General features: G+C 45.0%; 1 protein-coding gene and 1 long non-coding RNA gene across 2 annotated transcripts; both read right to left on the bottom strand.

The window, feature by feature from the left end:
• Positions 1-3698: 3698 nt before the first annotated feature.
• Positions 3699-10425, bottom strand: LOC138980836 (uncharacterized). The gene is made up of 6 exons (XM_070353717.1): positions 8881-10425; positions 7697-8112; positions 7184-7477; positions 6635-6892; positions 4920-5039; positions 3699-3798 (listed from the first exon to the last, which is right to left on the bottom strand). Exons 1-6 carry the CDS (start codon positions 10423-10425, stop codon positions 3699-3701), a joined length of 2733 nt encoding a protein of 910 aa, XP_070209818.1.
• Positions 10426-17563: 7138 nt separating this feature from the next.
• Positions 17564-18322, bottom strand: LOC138979702 (uncharacterized). Its single transcript, XR_011460104.1, has 2 exons — positions 18188-18322; positions 17564-17907 (listed from the first exon to the last, which is right to left on the bottom strand). It is a non-coding gene; the product is annotated as an uncharacterized lncRNA (long non-coding RNA).
• Between the last annotated feature and the right edge of the window lie 385 nt (positions 18323-18707).

Genomic DNA, 18707 nt, shown 5'->3' with positions numbered 1-18707 from the left:
TTTAATTCGTTCTGGCATGTCGCACAACAGCAGAACTAATATCTCACATGACTTGAGATTCCGTGTGTACTTAACGACATGTGTTAGCCCAAATCACTGACAAGTGTTAAGAAAATGCGTTGAGGAGTCACTGAAATGTACTATTTTTTGGTCTCATTTTTGTACTTAACGACATGTGTTAGCACAAATCACTGACAGTTTTAAGACAATGCGTTGAGGAGTTCTGAAATGTACCATTTTTGGTCTCTTTACCCGCTAAAACGACTTTAAAAACTGCCTTCTGAGAGGATTGACAACTACACCGCTCAGCATGTCATAACGTTCATGTTAGACAAGATAAATGTGAACAAAACTGACTGTTTTCAAGGGCGGATCAATTCACTTTGGAGGGGGGGGGGTTACAAAATGACTGCGAAGATACAATTTGACGGCGCCGAAGGCGCCTAAGCCTCTAGGGGGGTCCGGGGGCATGCCCCCCCGAAATTTTTTGTTATCCAAAGAAGCAAAATAGAGCTATCTGGTGCATCCTGAGCCAATAAATTACCTCTTTTTTCGGGGGGGGGGTGGGGGGGGGGGGGTACGTAACCCGTGTAACCCCCCCCCCAGATCCGCCCTTGGTTTTGGATAAAGATTTGATTGTTCTGTCTAATGACATGCAAAACATGTTTCGGTTTAGTTGTTCCGATTTGTGTTGTTGATTTTAACACGGGAAGCTTGATTTTGTGAATTTGATTTGGGGGAGGGGGGGGGGGGTCTGTGTTGCAGGTTCCACTGCATAGACACTACGTCATGAAAACCCAATTTTGTTTCTGAATAAAGTTGGGAAATTAATGGCCTTTTCAGTCATATACTTGGTTTTTCAATCAACAGCCTCATCAGTAAGATCATTCTGCCCTCAAACGCATCTGCCTACTTTTTATGACGGGTAGTGTAGAAACCTCTGGAAGCATTCTCAGCCGAATCAGATGGAAACCCCCCGCGGGTTAGGGGGAGTCCCATATTGGTTGGGACTAGAAAGAATTTACCCGATGCTATCCAGCATGTCGTAAGAGGCGACTAACGGTTCTGTTTCTTCTCTTCTTTTGTCTTATTTCTGCCTTTCCAGTCCTTTCACCTATATTTCCTTCCAAGAAAACTCTCCCTACTATTCCCTGCAGTTTTCCAATTCTTTTCTTGTTGTCTTATTTCTACCTGACTGGATCCATCACCTTTATTTCACTTACCAAAAGTCTTCTTTTCCACATCCTTATTTCTCTGCACCCCGCATGTCGTATGAGGCGACTAACGGATTCTGTTTCTCATTTTACCCTTGTTGAGTGGTTCTTGTATAGAATATAGTCAATGTTTGTAAAGATTTTAGTCAAGCACTTAGCAGTATGTAAGAAATGTTTAGTCCTTTGTACTGGAAACTTGCATTCTCCCAGTAAGGTCATATATTGTACTACGTTGCGCAATTTTTTGATTAGTGCTTTTGTGAACAAGAAACACTTAACAAGTGGCTCTATCCCATCTCCCCCCTTTCCCCTATCCCATCTCCCCCCTTTCCCTCGTCGCGATATAACCTTCGTGGTTGAAAACGACGTTAAACACCAAACAAAGAAAGAAAGAATCAGATGGAAAAGCACAGAATGGTGAAAAGCACAGTGTTCTCCCTGTATACTGCTGACTGCAGGAGTTCTCACGGGTCGTGCTTCATCGACAAATTTGCTGACGATACTGGACTTACAGGACAGATTACTGACGACAATGACACACACTACAGACAAGAAGTTAGCAGCTTTGTGGACTGGTGCGACGAGAATTACCTGGACTTGAACACAGGAAAAACTAAAGAAATGATTTTTGACACTAGAAGAAAAAAGGTAGCACACAAGCCTATCGTGATAGCTGGTGTTGAAGTCGAACAGGTTGAAAGCTATCGCTACCTAGGTGTAGTGATCGACAACAAGCTGTCTTGGCATGCCAACACTGACCAAATCTTGAAGAAAGCGCACACGCGCATGTACTGTCTAAGGAAGCTTAGATCGTTCTCTGTTCGTAATGACATCCTGCAAATGTTCTATCTGTCCACTGTTGGTAGCGTGTTGACATATGCATGTGTGTGCTGGGGGGTAACCTTAGTAAACAGGATAGTGACAGGCTAGAAAAGCTAGTCAAGAAGGCTGGATCTGTTGTAGGCAGGAAACAAGAGACCATTGAATCAGTTTGCCAGAGACGACTGACTGACCGACTGACCTCAATTTTGGCTGACGAGACACACCCACTGAAACCTGAATTTGACTCTCGACGCATTGACAGGAGTGGTAGACTGAGGGCTATGGTTGCTAGAACGTCACGTTTCCGCAATTCTTTTGTTCCCAGAGCTATCCATGCTTTCAACCAATCACATGTTAGAGGCCTCTATCATGTTTCTCTGTCATAATTATTACTGTACTCTGTTGCTGGGTTATCTGTAATGTATGTATTTTTAGTAACTGTATTACCGTAGCCCAAATGTGCGGTGTTCTAGTCGACATGTGGTGCTTTGTAAACCTTGTGTGTGCGTGGATGTGGAGGTGGACTCTTGGACGTCTTTTTGTTATTGGAATTATGGTTTTTGTTAATTTGTATTGCTGTTGCTGTGTGAGTGAGTTGTGAGTTGGCAGACTTGACTTGACGGATGACTGTTTGCGTTAGTGAGACTGTGTTTAGTATGCATTCTTATTCTTTTGATTGGAAATGAGTATTGTTACAACATAATTTCCATATGGATTAATAAATTTGAGTTGAGTTGAGTTGAGTTGGTACTCTGAATTTGATCATCGTCCCCAGCAAATCCAGGAACCAAGGTGCAAGCAGCCTTCCCCTAATGTAGCGGTCCTTCCTGAAAAATAAAGAAAGCACATAACTGAGCACGTTCAGTATTCACGGGGATGGGTTTTGGTTAGTTTTGGTTAGCGAGGGGAGGGTGTGTTGGGGGGAGAAGGTGTGTGCTGTTGAGCAGTGTGGGGGGGGGGGGGGGGTGAGGAAGCATTTGCTCTTCACATGACCATTGGGATCGGGGATGGTGTGTGTGATATATTGTAATCTAAACTATTAAAAAAATCTGTGCGTGTATGAACTTTGTGCTCGGCAGAAATGTTCCTCGACTTTAGTCAAAAACAAGTGTGCCCTCAACCCACACACTTTCGCTCTTCAGCATCAACGCTATACAGTTTCATTGGGATTGTGTCTCGATTTCAGTCCAAAGCAGAACTTTCAGGATCCAAAGCACTCGCCTGTCAGCCTTTTTATTAAAATACATTCAACCCACCACATTTTCCAGTGATGAAGATTCTGCGGATGTGTGTTGATCCCATAGATTTTGGCCATTTCAGATCTGGCCAGAGTTGTACATGGGATAGGAACATAACTTCACCCACCCAGACACATAAAATATTGACATCCTGACAGTCAGTGACTGCTTTATGTGCATAGTTGAATTTTGTTTATGAACGAATTTCTCAACAGTCACTAGCAGAAGTAAAGAAGTAACAATGTGTTAATATGAGAGTGGTTTCCACAACAAAATCTAACTCTGAGCAGGAAGAAGCCAGGGTGTTGAATGTAGAAGTATCCGAGTGAACAGATTCATTCTTATTCCATGTAAAAGCCTGGCAAGATCTAGGATGGTGAGCCAAGGGAAGAATAACTGTATGTGCCTTTACCACTTGCCTGCCTTAGGACGGGTATACCCGTCCTGCGCTTGTGCAGCCGCAGCGCCTTAGGACGGGTTTACCCGTCTTGACGGTTCCGGGATTTTCCAGAAGTGCGATGTCACTGCCGACACAAAAATAGCAGCCAATGGCTTGGTAGGATACCTCATTCTCATGAATAAACATAAATGGTGACGCGGTTTTGCGTCTGAAGGCTGTTTTCGGCCTTGGCGACAGGATAGGGGAGAGAAATCTCGACTCGTCAAAATGGCAAACGGTGGAAGTCGACCGGGCCACGGTAGGAAAAAACAAAGCCGGACTGACGCTACAGGGGGTGCAAATGACTATGGATACTGACAGGGGAAGGGGGAGATCTTCTTTCGGACGATTCGTTGCAAACAGGTAGATGATAGTGATTATAATCCTTTCTTGGAGCGAGCAAAACAGCCACCTGTGTTTGATCCACAGGCACCGGAAGATGCGCCGGACTGATTTTTCAAAAGTTCATATTTAAACATCATTATAAGCCAAACTAATTATTATTTCCATGATTAGACACTAAAAACAGATTCTTGGTTCAATTTCCCTTAAAAATAACATAGGCTTTACTGACCTACCTACTGCCAGTTTGGAACTAGAATTTTTTGTGAATTATTACACCCCGAACTCCAATATTCCCTGGCAGTCAGGAATGCACATACGCAAGTTTTGATTGGCAGCGTAAGGGTAAAAATAATTCCAGTAAATTAGTAATGATTTCATTTTATCTTGCAATTTTGTTTTACTTTCCTGTGTTGTGCTGCAATAGTTCATTCACACTGTGTAATTTCCTTGAAGAATAGTGGCAAAGGATTTGAGAAGAGAAAGAGAACTAAAACCAAGCTTTATGTACCATTTTGTATAAATAGTACATGTATATTGTACCATGCAAGGATACATAAAGATGTAAGAATTTATTTTATACAAAGCCGTAATGTTTTTGTGTCAATAAACTTGCATCTCCTGCCACTACTCTCAGATTCAGGTGTAACAAGTGTTGACATAGCTGAATGTATCTATCTAGATTGTAAGAGCATCTAATGTGAAACACAGATCTCTTTACAACACAAAGTACAAAAGTCTGCCAAAAACATCTACACAGCTTCAAACTACCATCACCAGTGCCAATTTACATATCATAAATCAATTTTACAATAACAATTTAACAGGCACAAGCAGGTAGTGGTACAGAAATGTGTAACTTACTCTTCAGGGTAGCCTGTAAAGCAGCATGCCCACTCAAGTCTGAATCCTCTCCAGAATCCATCTGAAGGCAAGAGCTGTATGAACACTTCATCACACATCATCTCTGGTTTGTTAGGAGGCCTGAAAAAAATCACCATAAAATAGTGGTGTCACTTCGTTGTTCAGATCACCATAAAATAATTAATTAACAATAAATAATAACTGTATTATAATTAAACCACTCGCACATTGATTCTTTTATCCTGTCACGTTTCACTATATCACATAAGGTGATTATGAAACGGTTAGTTACTTCTAACTAACTAACCACACCACGATCCACTCTCGCAGTCATACAATTAAATAGAGACAACAAAAGTATAAGTTTCAGACGCCTGTTTATGTAATAACTCGCCACCTCCCTCGAGACTTCACTCAAAATATGTTCTTTTTTCGTTCAAAACGTAAACACCATGTGTCACTGACAAAAATGCCAGTTAAAGTATAGAAAATTATAGTAACACGCTGATCCCGTGTATAGCTAGGAAATATGACTGATCTGCCTAAAGTGCTGGTTAATGCAGGTGTCACACACCCCACGTTGTCACCACTCGAATATAATCACAAATATAAAAGATGACAACGGTGGTAAACAGGGTGCAAAGACATGGTGCACTTAGCTTTGTTTTGCCACTGAGTGGACGGCCTGTAATTAGTTCATAGTCTCCACAACTGCTCCGTAGAATGTAGTGCCGGCTGGCGTTGTTACGAAGCAGGGAAAAGTGGAGACATCAGGCGCCTCACCCAGTCGCTGGTTAGCTGGTTAAATCACTCCACGGACGATCTTGTAATGAGTGTCCCGCAGATAACAGCGTCCCGCAGACAACAGCGTCCCGCAGACAGGCAGCAACAGAAGATAGAAAGGCTCAAAAAGCCTATGAATGTAGCACTCTCATGGAAGCAAAAACCGCTTCCTCCTTTGAATGGCCTCTGTTCGTCAACAGCGACACACCATTCAACCTCTTGCCGAATACTTTATGCGGTGAAGAACCATCCCCGCACGGCGAAGAGAAATTGACGACCCGTCCGTCAGACCGCATGTAAAAAGAGAGAAGGTGATCTCAACTGAAGTTTCCTGGAGCCCCTCCTGTACATGCAGAACGGTGCGTTGAAATCAAAGCGATGAAATCCATCAAAGCTCGCAGGAAATATAAGACACGACCGTCCTCCCCAGCGCTGAGTGTTCGAGTGTCTAGATACTTGTCCTCACACAGACAACCTTGACGAAAACACGTGACTAACCTTGTCACATATCAAGTTCAGCTATAGCTGAGTTCTGCTTCGACAGCAGAAATCATCCCCGTGAAATCCGTGCTCGCTATGCATGGTTAGCAAAAATCTGTCGTAGCCCAGACTCACGCACAGGCGCTTTCTGTCGCAATTGACCAAGAGAAGGCACCCCACCGAGTGACATTTTCTTGATCCATGTCACTAGATCGTGACACACCTCCCCTCTTCAAGACGAAACCTCGGTTTCGCTCCCAGTCATGTTCTCCTCTACAGCCCGAGAGAGAAAATCAGCTCCAACATTGTTGGCGTCCGGAATGACGCGTACCGTGAATTGGTACGGTTGGGGAATCAACGCCCAGCGCATAAGTCTGGCGTTCGCCAACCTTGCAACCTGAAGATATTGCAGAGGTTGATGGTCCGTCTCCAGACAGAAAGGTCGTCCGTACAGGTACGCCTCGAACTTCTGGATGCCCCAGACAATGGCGAGACACTCCCGCTCAACCGTTGCATATGCTGCCTCGGCCAAGGTCAGCTTACGGCTGGCGAAGCAAACAGGGTGCAAAAACCCCTCTGTCTCCTGAAGCAACACTGCCCCAAGTCTTTTCCCTGAAGCGTCTGTCCTCAGCACGAAGTCCTTCTTCAGGTCCGGTAGCCGGAGTATAGGCTGACTGGTGAGTCGCCTCTTTAGTGTGTTGAATGCGGAGCTGCATTCATCAGTCCACACTACAACGGTCGGTTGTAGTTTCTTGGTAAGGTTGGTCTGTGTAAGTGCGATTTCGGCGAAGTGCGGGATGAAGCGTCTGTAGAAGCTGGCAAGGCCCAGGAAAGACCTGACTTCTTTCTTCGTGCGCGGTGGCTCCGCCTCCCGAATCTTCTGGATCTTGTCATCCTCTGGAACGAGCAATCCCTCGCCGACAACATGACCCAGGAAAGACAATTCCCGAAATCCCAAGTAGCACTTTGACAGTTTAGCTCCCAAATTTCCGTCCTTCAACCTCCTGAACACGTCGCGCAGGGTGTCGAGATGCTCAGACCATGTCTCAGTCGCGATCAGCACATCGTCGATGAAACTGCTGATGTCCTCGCGCTTCAATGGTTCCAAAAGTGTCCTCATCATGCGAGTGAAGACGGCTCCTGCATTCTGTAGCCCAAAAGGCATGACTGTCCACTGGAACTGGCCGAATGGAGTGGTGAATGCAGTCTTCAGGCGATCTTCCTCGGCAACCGGAATTTGCCAGTATCCTTTTGTGAGGTCTAGTTTGGAAAAATACTTGGCCTTGGCCAAGTGACTGAAGAGGTAGTCCACATCAGGCATGGGTTCCGCATCAAACGCCGTAATCTTGTTCAGCTTCCGGTAGTCGACACAGAACCTGACGCGTCCATCCTTCTTCTTCACAAGTACAATTGGTGAACTGTAAGGAGAGTTCGCTGGCTCGATGACGCCCAACTTCGTCATGTCGGCGATTTCCTTCCTGACCACCTCCTTCTGTGCATGAGGCATGGGATACTGCTTCGTCCTCACTGGCTGCTTCTCCAGCAAGTCGAAGGTAAATTCGTCTAGATGCGTCTGAAGTGGTATATCTGTAAGGACACGTGCTGCATCCTTCAGGATCTCTTGCAGGTCCGCCTGCTGGTCGTCCCCAAGTTCAACTGAGATGTGCACGTCCGTGTAAGTCTCACTAGCCTCCAGCGGACAAACTGGTACACGACCTCCTCCCGGTTCCTCCGTTGTCTCGTCCATCACGACAGCTACCTTCTCTGTCTCTTTGTCTTTGTCCTTCTCGTCTTTGTTCTTCTCCCCGTAGGCAGTCCTTTCTATGTAGGCGCGCAGCAGGTTGGCGTGGTACAGGCGTGCTTTCCCGTTCATCACAATTCGGTAGTCGTTCTGGCCCACCTTTGCTGTCACCTCAAAAGGTCCTTGCCACTGAAGTTGTAGCTTGTTGTATTTGACAGGTAGAAGTAGCAACACTCGTTCTCCAATCTTGAAGCTGCGCGGCCGTGCCTTGCGGTCGAATCCTCGCGCGTAACGCTGTGCTGCTCTTCCCAGGTTCTCTTGAGCCAGTTTGCAGGTCTCTTCAATCCTGTTCCTGAGTTCTACGATGTAGGTCGCTGTCGTTTGCACTTCCTCGTCAGCTTCTTCGTCCGTCCAAGCCTGACGTAGGATAGCCATGGGACCGCGTACCTGTCTGCCGTACAACAGCTCAAATGGGGAAAAACCCAAGCTCTCCTGAGGAACCTCGCGGTATGCAAAAAGCAGTGCTGGGATGTACCTGTCCCACGTGCGTGGTTTCTCCTGAGCTAGTTTCCTCAGCATGGTTTTCAAGGTACCATTGAACCTTTCCACCAGTCCGTTGCACTGAGCATGGTAAGGAGTGGTGAAGTGCTGCTCCAGCGATAGCAGTCGTGCTGCCTCCGCCATCACTCCTCCCGTGAACTGAGTGCCTCTGTCGGTGAGAACTTCTGATGGAATTCCCAGCCGGGACCACATGGTAACCAGTGCTTCAGCTACTCGCGTAGCTTCGATCGATTTCAGAGGAATCGCCTCTGGGTATCGAGTGGCGTAGTCCACCATGGTCAAGATGTATCTGTTTCCGTCCTCAGACGCAGGCAAGATGGGCCCGATGATGTCAACTGCCACCCGACGAAAGGGTTCGTCGATGAGCGGCATCTTTTCTAAGGGGACCTTCCTCACCCTTCCTTTGGCAACCACTTTCTGGCACTTGTCGCATGACGCACAGAAACGTCGGATATCCGTACAGATGCCTGGCCAATAAAAGTGGCGCCACACACGGTCCGTGGTCTTCTTGGTGCCAAGATGACCTCCAAGAATTGAGTCGTGTGCCGTTGCCATGACACCCTCGCGAAACTCGCGAGGCACGACAACCTGTTTGAAAGATCCTTCTCTGTTGCTGAACTCGCGGTAAAGCAACTTCTTCTCCCTGAGGAACTTTGACTTCCCATGCTTCCTGCTCAGCTTCACCTTCCCCGACTTCGCGTGCTCACGAGGAGTCGCTAATGTCGGGTCAGATTCCTGAGCCTTCGCGAGAAGCGCGGGGGTCACGTTCCCCAGGGTAGCTCTTACGGCAGGTAGGGGTTTGAGAGGTTTGTTCTCTCGCTCCGCCCGTGCCCGCGTGAGCACTGAAATGACGTCGGGAGACCGATAGACGGGAACTTCCCTGGTGACGCCGTCAACAAACTGAACACGGTTCCCTATAAGCAGGTCGCATGGAGGATCGTCCATGACGACGGCCACAATGGTCCCCGTGAACAACGGTGTTACGACCTTGATCACGGCTGTGTTCATGTCGTAAGCGTGAGATGCCTCGGCCATTCTCACTCTGATACTGTCTCCTGTGTAGGCCATAGCCGGAACTAGACTCGCCCGAACCACTATCATGTCTGCCCCAGTATCTCGCAGACCCTCGCCTTTCACTCCGTTGACGTAGACGTTGCAGTGCGGCTGGAAGTGTTTCCTGGAGCACGGAACGCAGAGTTGTGGAATAGTACAAGTGCTCGTGACGTCCCTGAACTCTTCACTGCCAACAAAATGTACGCCCTTCTGGTCAGACTGTCGCTTATGGCAGTCCTTTTTCACGTGGCCCCGCTTGTTACAGTAGAAACAAAGGATGTCGCTCCTGGAACTTGATCCCTTGTGTCCCTGATCGTCCTTCCCGTCCTTGGGTCCTGAAGAACCTGAGTTTCCTGATTTGCCCGGCCGTGGGCCTGAAGATTTCCCGGAGATCGCCTGGGCGTCCTCGTGAACCCTGATCCAGTTTGCCGCCTCCTGAGTAGTCTTTGGCTGGTGCTCCTGCACGAAGGTCACCACCTCAGGTCGAAGGCTGGACATCAACTGTTTCATTACAATCAGGTCGGCGAGGTCGTCGACGGTCCAATTCTTCTCGGCCATCTCCACCCAGCGCCGCAGGTAGAGATTAAGACGTGCCACAAATTGATGACTTAGCTCGCCGCTCAGTCTTTTGCAGTTCCGTAGTCGTCGTCGGTACGCTTCGGCTGTCAAGTTGAAACGTTGCAGTAACGCCTTCTTCAGAGCTTGATAGTTCCTCGCCTCGTCGTCATCCAAAGCGTTGTATAGTTGCAAAGCGCGTCCTTTTAAACAGGTGCTGAGACGACTGGCCCACGTATCCTCTTCCCATCGCTGGTCAGAGGCCAAACGTTCAAATCTGCGTAGAAAGTCGTCGAGCTCGTCTTTGTCATCGTCGAACGTCGGTAGTCTCATCCGGTCAGTAACAAACGTCGGCGCGCTAGCCTGAGTAGGTGTACCCTTCTCGGCCTGTAGCCTAGCTAGCTCTAGCTGGTGCTCGCGTTCGGCCTGTTTGTCCTGTCTGTCATGTTCGGCCTGTCGTTCCCTTTCTTGTCTGTCAAGTTCGTCTTTCTCTTTCTTTTCTTGTCTGTCTCGTTCTCTTTCTTGTCTGTCAAGTTCGTCTTTCTCTTTCTTGTCCTGTCTGTCACGTTCGGCCTGTCGTTCTTGTCTGTCAAGCTCTTCTTTCCTTATCTGTCGCTCCAATTCTTCCTTCCGTTCTAACTCTTTGCGTTTAACCAAGCTACGCGCTCTAGTGCGTGCATCTCGCTCTGTCTGTTCCTCACTACCAGAAGTTTCGAAAGTTAGTCTCTTCGTAGGAGATCCCTCTGCAGCCGTTTAGTTAGTTTGGAAAAGCTTTATCACAAAGGTAAGTCTAACGCAGCTATAGCTAGAACCCGCGGTGATGAAACAATGGATACAAAAATCCAGCAACCAGAAAACGCAGAAGAAAAATCCAAACGGTGTAGAACAAAACGCGTAGCCTAATTTATGGCTGCTTTTTGCGGTAAAACAGAGTGTTTCCCACTTCTTTTTTCATTGTCAAGAGGTGAGGAACGTTTGCAAACTATGTAAAGACTTTATTTTTAAGCAAATTTATTATAATATAACTTTGAATGAAACAGATATATTATTTGGTTTTTGGAATGAAAATTTAAAAAACGATCAAATTTACTTTATAAATTATTGTATTTTGATAACAAAAATGACCATAGGAAAATTTAAGTATGGGAAGAAGTTAGACTTACGTATTTTATTGGAATTAGAGTTAAACATTAGACAGAAGTTTATGTTTTGTATAATATAAAGATGATTATGTTATACAGAAAAAGACCAAGGAAGAAGGATGCTCCCCGCCTTAAAAAAAAAAAATTACAAAACTCGGGCAAAAAATATGGGTTGAAGCACCCTGCATGCAACTGAGGTCAAAAAAAAAAAAAGAGAAAAAAAAAAAAAAAAAAAAAAAGAGTGTTTCCCACAGCCGTGGCCTACTTTATCGGCTGCTTTTTGCGGTGAAACAAAGTGTTCCCCACAGCCGTGGTTAGGACAGCAGTCCTCGGACCCTCCCCCCCCCCCCCCCCCCCCCATTCCAACAAAGTCAAAATATGGAGAAAAATCCAAGTAAAACAAGACAGTAGAAATGTAACCTGTTACAGAATGCGAAACAACAAAGTAGAGAACACTGAGCAAAACGAATAACAAATCCGCTGACCCCGCTCAGCTCTCTGCAACGGAAAACTCTGAACGCACAACAACAAAAATTCACAAACAAAGGAAAGGGAAATAATCACAGTTAGCGCATACAATAACTCACAAATTACAATTTACATTTCCTGCAAGATGTGAATCGCTTAAGGTGTGGTATATGATCAAAACTATACAAAAAAGGGTAGCTCCAAGCAGAAATAAGTCGAGCACTGACGAGATTATCTGCTCTTAGTTATCCTTAATTGGTGGGTCTTTATCAGTTGGAAATTAACTGAGTAAATCCCGGCTTGGCCCCCATGTGTCACGTTTCACTATATCACATAAGGTGATTATGAAACGGTTAGTTACTTCTAACTAACTAACCACACCACGATCCACTCTCGCAGTCATACAATTAAATAGAATCAACAAAAGTATAGGTTTCAGACGCCTGTTAATGTAATAACTCGCCACCTCCCTCGAGACTTCACTCAAAATATGTTCTTTTACGTTCAAAACGTAAACACCATGTGTCACTGACAAAAATGCCAGTTAAAGTATAGAAAATTATAGTAACACGCTGATCCCGTGTATAGCTAGGAAAGTATAGCTGATCTGCCTAAAGTGCTGGTTAATGCAGGTGTCACACACCCCACGTTGTCACCGCTCGAATGTAATCATGAATAGAAAAGATGACAACGGTGGCAAACAGGGTGCAAAGACATGGTGCACTTAGCTTTGTTTTGCCACTGAGTGGACGGCCTGTAATTAGTTCATAGTCTCCACAACTGCTCCGTAGAATGTAGTGCCGGCTGGCGTTGTTACGAAGCAGGGAAAAGTGGAGGCATCAGGCGCCACACCCAGTCGCTGGTTAGCCGGTTAGCTGGTTAAATCACTCCGCGGACGATCTTGATGTAGCGTCCCGCAGAAACAGCGTCCCGCAGACAACAGCGTCCCGCAGATGGGCAGCAACGGAAGATAGAAATGAAGAAAGGCTCAAAAAGCCTATGAATGTAGCACTCTCATGGAAGCAAAAACCGCTTCCTCCTTTGAATGGCCTCTGTTCGTCAACAGCGACACACCATTCAACCTCTTGCCGAATACTTTATGCGGTGAAGAACCATCCCCGCACGGCGAAGAGAAATTGACGACCCGTCCGTCAGACCGCATGTAAAAAGAGAGAAGGTGGTCTCAACTGAAGTTTCCTGGAGCCCCTCCTGTACATGCAGAACGGCGCATTGAAATCAAAGCGATGAAATCCATCAAAGCTCGCAGGAAATATAAGACACGACCGTCCTCCCCAGCGCTGAGTGTTCGATTGTCTAGATTCTTGTCCTCACACAGACAACCTTGACGAAAACACGTGACTAACCTTGTCACATATCAAGTTCAGCTATAGCTGAGTTCTGCTTCGACAGCAGAAATCATCCCCGTGAAACCCGTGCTCGGCTATGCATGGTTAGCAAAAATCTGCCGTAGCTCAGACTCACGCACAGGCGCTTTCTGTCGCAATTGACCAAGAGAAGGCACCCCACCGAGTGACACTTTCTTGATCCATGTCACTAGATCGTGACATATCCCCTCTTTCACAATCATAGTTTATACAGCAGCATTTACCTCTGACTCTGTTCATGCAGAGTAAATATCAAGTATTTAAACAGAAAAATAAGTCATTGTTGAATAACCCTTCTAAAAATAGACACTTTCAGTGGCAGTGATTCAAGTGAAGTCAGTTTCTTTCTTCATTTGTATACACAAAAAATAGTTTTGGGCCAGTTAGTGTTACTCTTGGCTTTACACACTTACTATATCAAATTATACATGCATTCAGCTTAGAACACATACTTCTAATGTTGGGAGTGCAATGTGACTGTGAGCCATGACATTTACAGTTTAAAAATAAGGATACACAACAGTTTATTCAGAGATAGATTTGCCATTCACTGCATTATATTGTTATGAGATAGATCAACAGCGATGCTTCAATGCATTAGATTTGCTTTGTTTTAGTGTCTACTGTTCATTGCTCCACCGTGGGAAATTCAGTCAACAGTGCACAGTTCCGAAGAAACCGATGCTGCTGTGCATAATCATTGATGCATTGACGATCGTTCATTGTCAATGTCACTGTCACTGTCAGAAAAAACCCACTGTATCTTTCATCGTCACCACTACACAATGGCTCGTAGGCCTATTTTCCCATACACGCTTTCGGAGACATTCAGACAGTACTGCCTGGCCCATAGATCTAGATCTACCCTTGCCCTCACTTTCTAACAAATTTATTATTGCAATATAATCTGACACACACTCACACACCAAGGCGCGCAAACGAACACACACACCGTGGGACACACAAACTACACGCACGCAACGGATGAATCTTGCTCTTACCTGTTGGATGATCCAAACCGATTAAAATTAGCGACAGGAAGATGTACAAGCCAAATTTGTGCAGTCGCTGATGTAGAAAGTGGAAATGTAGTCAATATTCATAGCAAATCTCCCGACTCAAGGTAGATCGTGTCCCAAATCAGCTGTGCCGGTCACTTCACGACTTGTATTTAAACCCCCTCCAAAGCGCAATCAATGTTTAAACATCTTTGTCGATATCATTCTTTGGTTCATGCGTCGGACTGCCGAATATTTGATTTTTTCGTACAGCAAAATCAGAGACTGTCATGGCGGCCGCCATTTTAGTTTTTGCAAAAGTTCGAAACTAAGGAATTTTGTCCTCCTCGGAAGAGGGCTAAATTTGGGCAAGTTAGTCACCAACTTAGGTCGGAACTTTTGAAAATATCGTGCCATGCATTGCGCACTAGAGCAGTAGTTTCGAACTTTGGATTTAGTTCCCAACTAGCTTGGTAGTCTCCATTCATGCATTCCACTACAGAAGTCAGACTTTCGAATATTACTTAGATAATACGTCGGCAAACATAATACGTGACGTCATATGAAACCTGGCATAAACATCCGGTTATCTCGTATCTTTTTTGTGATACATGTCCGTGGATTCTTCAATGTTCGGTGATTTCCGTGGATATATGCGCAAAGGGATATGCGCACTAAACCGTCAGTATCATTGGATTTCATGCACGAGGAATCACCCTAAAGCATCGAAAAGGGATAACACTTCGGCTTTCGATTTTTTTATGATGCTCAAATCAGAAACCTCACGGGTGCATCCTTCGGGAAACGATGCGTTCGGAGCGTTCGTGTTTCGTTCTGAACCAACCATATTCTTTAAAATCGGCATTGCATGATACATGGGTGAAGTTCTGAGAATGGACACATTTACTTCACTTTTTCTAAGATGAACGGAACAACAGTTTGCTGATCGTGGAACACAACTGTATGCACCCGTGACGCTTAACAAACGAATTACGTACGCGGAAATGCCCTACCGGACGTTCATACCAAATACTAATTATGTTTAATTGATCCATTATGTACAGCATGATACAGCATGACTTCCCTTCTTTGTCTCTGTTAATCTAGGGAGACAATATCCAGCGATATTTCTCCGTAGGCCTAAAGTTCGGCCATGACCTAGGCAAAATAACTTGCGCAGCCGCAGAAACAAGGAAATGGAAATCTTTTATGAAATGATTGGGAGCCACGCAAATTTGACCTCTTGATTCCGACCATGAACCCGCTGTTGATAATCTGGAAGGTCGTACCAGAAATGCAGATCTATCTCTGGCCGATTCATAGATTCAACCTACAAACTGCGACCTCATCTGTGATCAGATGGCCCAGCAATATTAAACGGATGAAATTAACCACATGCAGTTTATTCTTCAGAAAAATGCACACAAAAAATGGGTTGGGTTCGGTGATTTGTACATAAACGTCTTCCTCGCGATGGATTCGCTGATTTGTCTTATGAAGCCGTCATCAACACGAACACAATGATTGCAGAAGCAAACTCTGTACCTACACGACCGAGACACAAGACTGATTATTTCTTAGCTGCAATGTGATTAGAGAACAAAGACGTTTTGGGTTTTTAGACAATCATAAATGCCTCTACACAACTCTATAAATTTAGTATTTGTTTACAGACTTGAAAGTAATCGGAATAGTTGTCCGCTACCGTAGCTTACAAGGCACAAGCGCACACGCACTCACACACGCAAAAACCAGGTGTTAAATGGATCTTGACACTGCCAAGACTAATTATTAGTTTACAAAGCTTTTTACATCACAAAATCATTTCCGGGCTTCGACCAGTACTCTAGGCCGACAACACCGCAAGAAACTCTACAGTCCAAGACGCAGACACCTTTTGGCTCAAACAAAGCAGCTTAACAGGTAAGACGAATAGGTATTCTACTGTACGTTACCCTACTGCCATCTTTCGGCTTTCAAGATGTTGGTATGGCTGTAAGTCCTTCAGACGACTGACAAGGGTGCACCAGTCCTCACGACATCGCAACTATTGCTTGACGTAGTCCTTGATCCTTCCAGTCCGTCTCGGCGGCTAACTGTAGAACCCTGCCAGCTCTCCATGCCATGGTCATGTACACCAAGCCGCAGTTGACTGGTTCAGTTCAGCCTCCGGCGATGAAAACCCTCCAGTTGGAACACTGTAAAGTTTATAGTCCATAAATCAACTTGTCTTTAGTTTCTTTCACTCGCACAATAAAAATACTCACTCGTCCAACATATTAAGCTGCATGAGCCAATATAATTATTTACAGGTTAATTCCTGTTTTCTAAAGCCAAGAAAACGTTACGTAAAACCCTCACATGCAGTGTAGCACAATAGCTTAGGCCTACACAATAACATTAAACACAGAAACAGTCACTCTTCTCACATACAACCTGACATGAAAATATAACCGGTTTCAAACATACCTCAAAAGAGTGTAAAGCCAACATTTAGTGCATGCAGTCGCCGGCCTGGCATGAATATGAAAATGGAAGATATCATGTACGCTGATAGGGAAAGTTCGTCAGTCTTCATCCTTCTTCAGTCAGATACCTAAAACAGGAGCCCGTCTGCTAACGTGTTACGAAAAACATGAGTCGAGCTTGGCTCCTTGACGGCGACTGATTTTACAAAGTCGTTCTTGCTATGACATTGCCAGTGAGCTGTCGCCTGCATTACTTGCACGTGAAAAACCTTGTCAGTTACACAAAGGTTCCACTGCGGTCAACGCGACGGTATGCAGCCTATAGCCCTTTCCAATGTCTGACCATCGCTATAGTCTATTCTATTTACAACAATACACATTACCACAAATACGAGTAAACCGCTTCGTAACATCACCCCCTTTCCTCAAAAGAAAATGAATTGTTGAAAAAACGATGAAATTTTCTGAATCTCGATCAGAGATTATCCAAAAAATCAAAAGAATTATACACTGGGGTCATGTTCAGAAGCTGTTTAAAAAAATATCATGAACGAAACTCGAGTAAGACCTTGGCCTTGCAAGAATATACCAGTCAACACATCAAATCAAAAATCAAATCAAATCTGAAAATGTTACTGGATAAACAGGACAAACAAAACAATCATTCACACCCGTGTAAGCGCACGTGCCTTGAGATAGAAACAATACTGCTAAAGGGTCAAACAAACAAACACTATTGGGCGCCAGATGTTATGGTCCTTTATTGGCCGGTTTTTAGACAATCATAAATGCCTCTACACAACTCTATAAATTTAGTATTTGTTTACAGACTTGAATGTAATCTGAATAGTTGTCCGCTACCGTAGCTTACAAGGCACAAGCGCACACGCACTCACACACGCAAAAACCTGGTGTTAAATGGATCTTGACACTGCCAAGACTACTTATTAGTTTACAAAGCTTTTTACATCACAAAATCATTTCCGGGCTTCGACCAGTACTCTAGGCCGACAACACCGCAAGAAACTCTACAGTCCAAGACGCAGACACCTTTTGGCTCAAACAAAGCAGCTTAACAGGTAAGACGAATAGGTATTCTACTGTACGTTACCCTACTGCCATCTTTCGGCCCTCAAGATGTTGGTATGGCTGTAAGTCCTTCAGACGACTGACAAGGGTGCACCAGTCCTCACGACATCGCAACTATTGCTTGACGTAGTCCTTGATCCTTCCAGTTCGTCTCGGCGGCTAACTGTAGAACCCTGCCAGCTCTCCATGCCATGGTCATGTACACCAAGCCGCAGTTGACTGGTTCAGTTCAGCCTCCGGCGATGAAAACCCTCCAGTTGGAACACTGTAAAGTTTATAGTCCATAAATCAACTTGTCTTTAGTTTCTTTCACTCGCACAATAAAAATACTCACTCGTCCAACATATTAAGCTGCATGAGCCAATATAATTATTTACACGTTAATTCCTGTTTTCTAAAGCCAAGAAAACGTTACGTAAAACCCTCACATGTTTAAGCAGTGTAGCACAATAGCTTAGGCCTACACAATAACATTAAACACAGAAACAGTCACTCTTCTCACATACGACAACATGACATGAAAATATAACCGGTTTCAAACATACCTCAAAAGAGTGTAAAGCCAACATTTAGTACAGTCGCCGGCCTGGCATGAATATGAAAATGGAAGATATCATGTAAGCTGATAGGGAAAGTTCGTCAGTCTTCATCCTTCTTCAGTCAGATACCTAAAACAGGAGCCCGTCTGCTAACGTGTTACGAAAAACATGAGTCGAGCTTGGCTCCTTGACGGCGACTGATTTTACAAAGTCGTTCTTGCTATGACATTGCCAGTGAGCTGTCGCCTGCATTACTTGCACGTGAAAAACCTTGTCAGTTACACAAAGGTTCCACTGCGGTCAACGCGACGGTATGCAGCCTATAGCCCTTTCCAATGTCTGACCATCGCTATAGTCTATTCTATTTACAACAATACACATTACCACAAATACGAGTAAACCGCTTCGTAACAATGACGTCAAAGTCTCTTTCGCCTTGCGTGTAACTTTGTCATGACGTCTTTTTGTGACGACAGTATACGCGACAATTTGTTCGCTTCCGGTGTCATTTTATACTGAAAAGCAA

Source organism: Littorina saxatilis, linkage group LG11 (genome assembly GCF_037325665.1).
Source record: "Littorina saxatilis isolate snail1 linkage group LG11, US_GU_Lsax_2.0, whole genome shotgun sequence".
Lineage (NCBI taxonomy): Eukaryota > Metazoa > Mollusca > Gastropoda > Littorinimorpha > Littorinidae > Littorina > Littorina saxatilis.
Note: the sequence above shows the minus strand (reverse complement) of the source record. Positions and strands in the feature narration are given on the sequence as shown.

Bases quoted from the DNA above. Each gene is read 5' to 3' on its own strand.
- LOC138980836 (XM_070353717.1), bottom strand. From the start codon at position 10,425: ATGAGACTACCGACGTTCGACGATGACAAAGACGAGCTCGACGACTTT. The intron at 7,478-7,696 runs GTATCCCATGCC...CTACCTCTTCAG, and splicing joins CAGCCAGTGAGGACGAAGCA to TCACTTGGCCAAGGCCAAGT. The intron at 3,799-4,919 runs GTAAGTTACACA...TTGTGTCGGCAG, and splicing joins TTTACAGGCTACCCTGAAGA to TGACATCGCACTTCTGGAAA.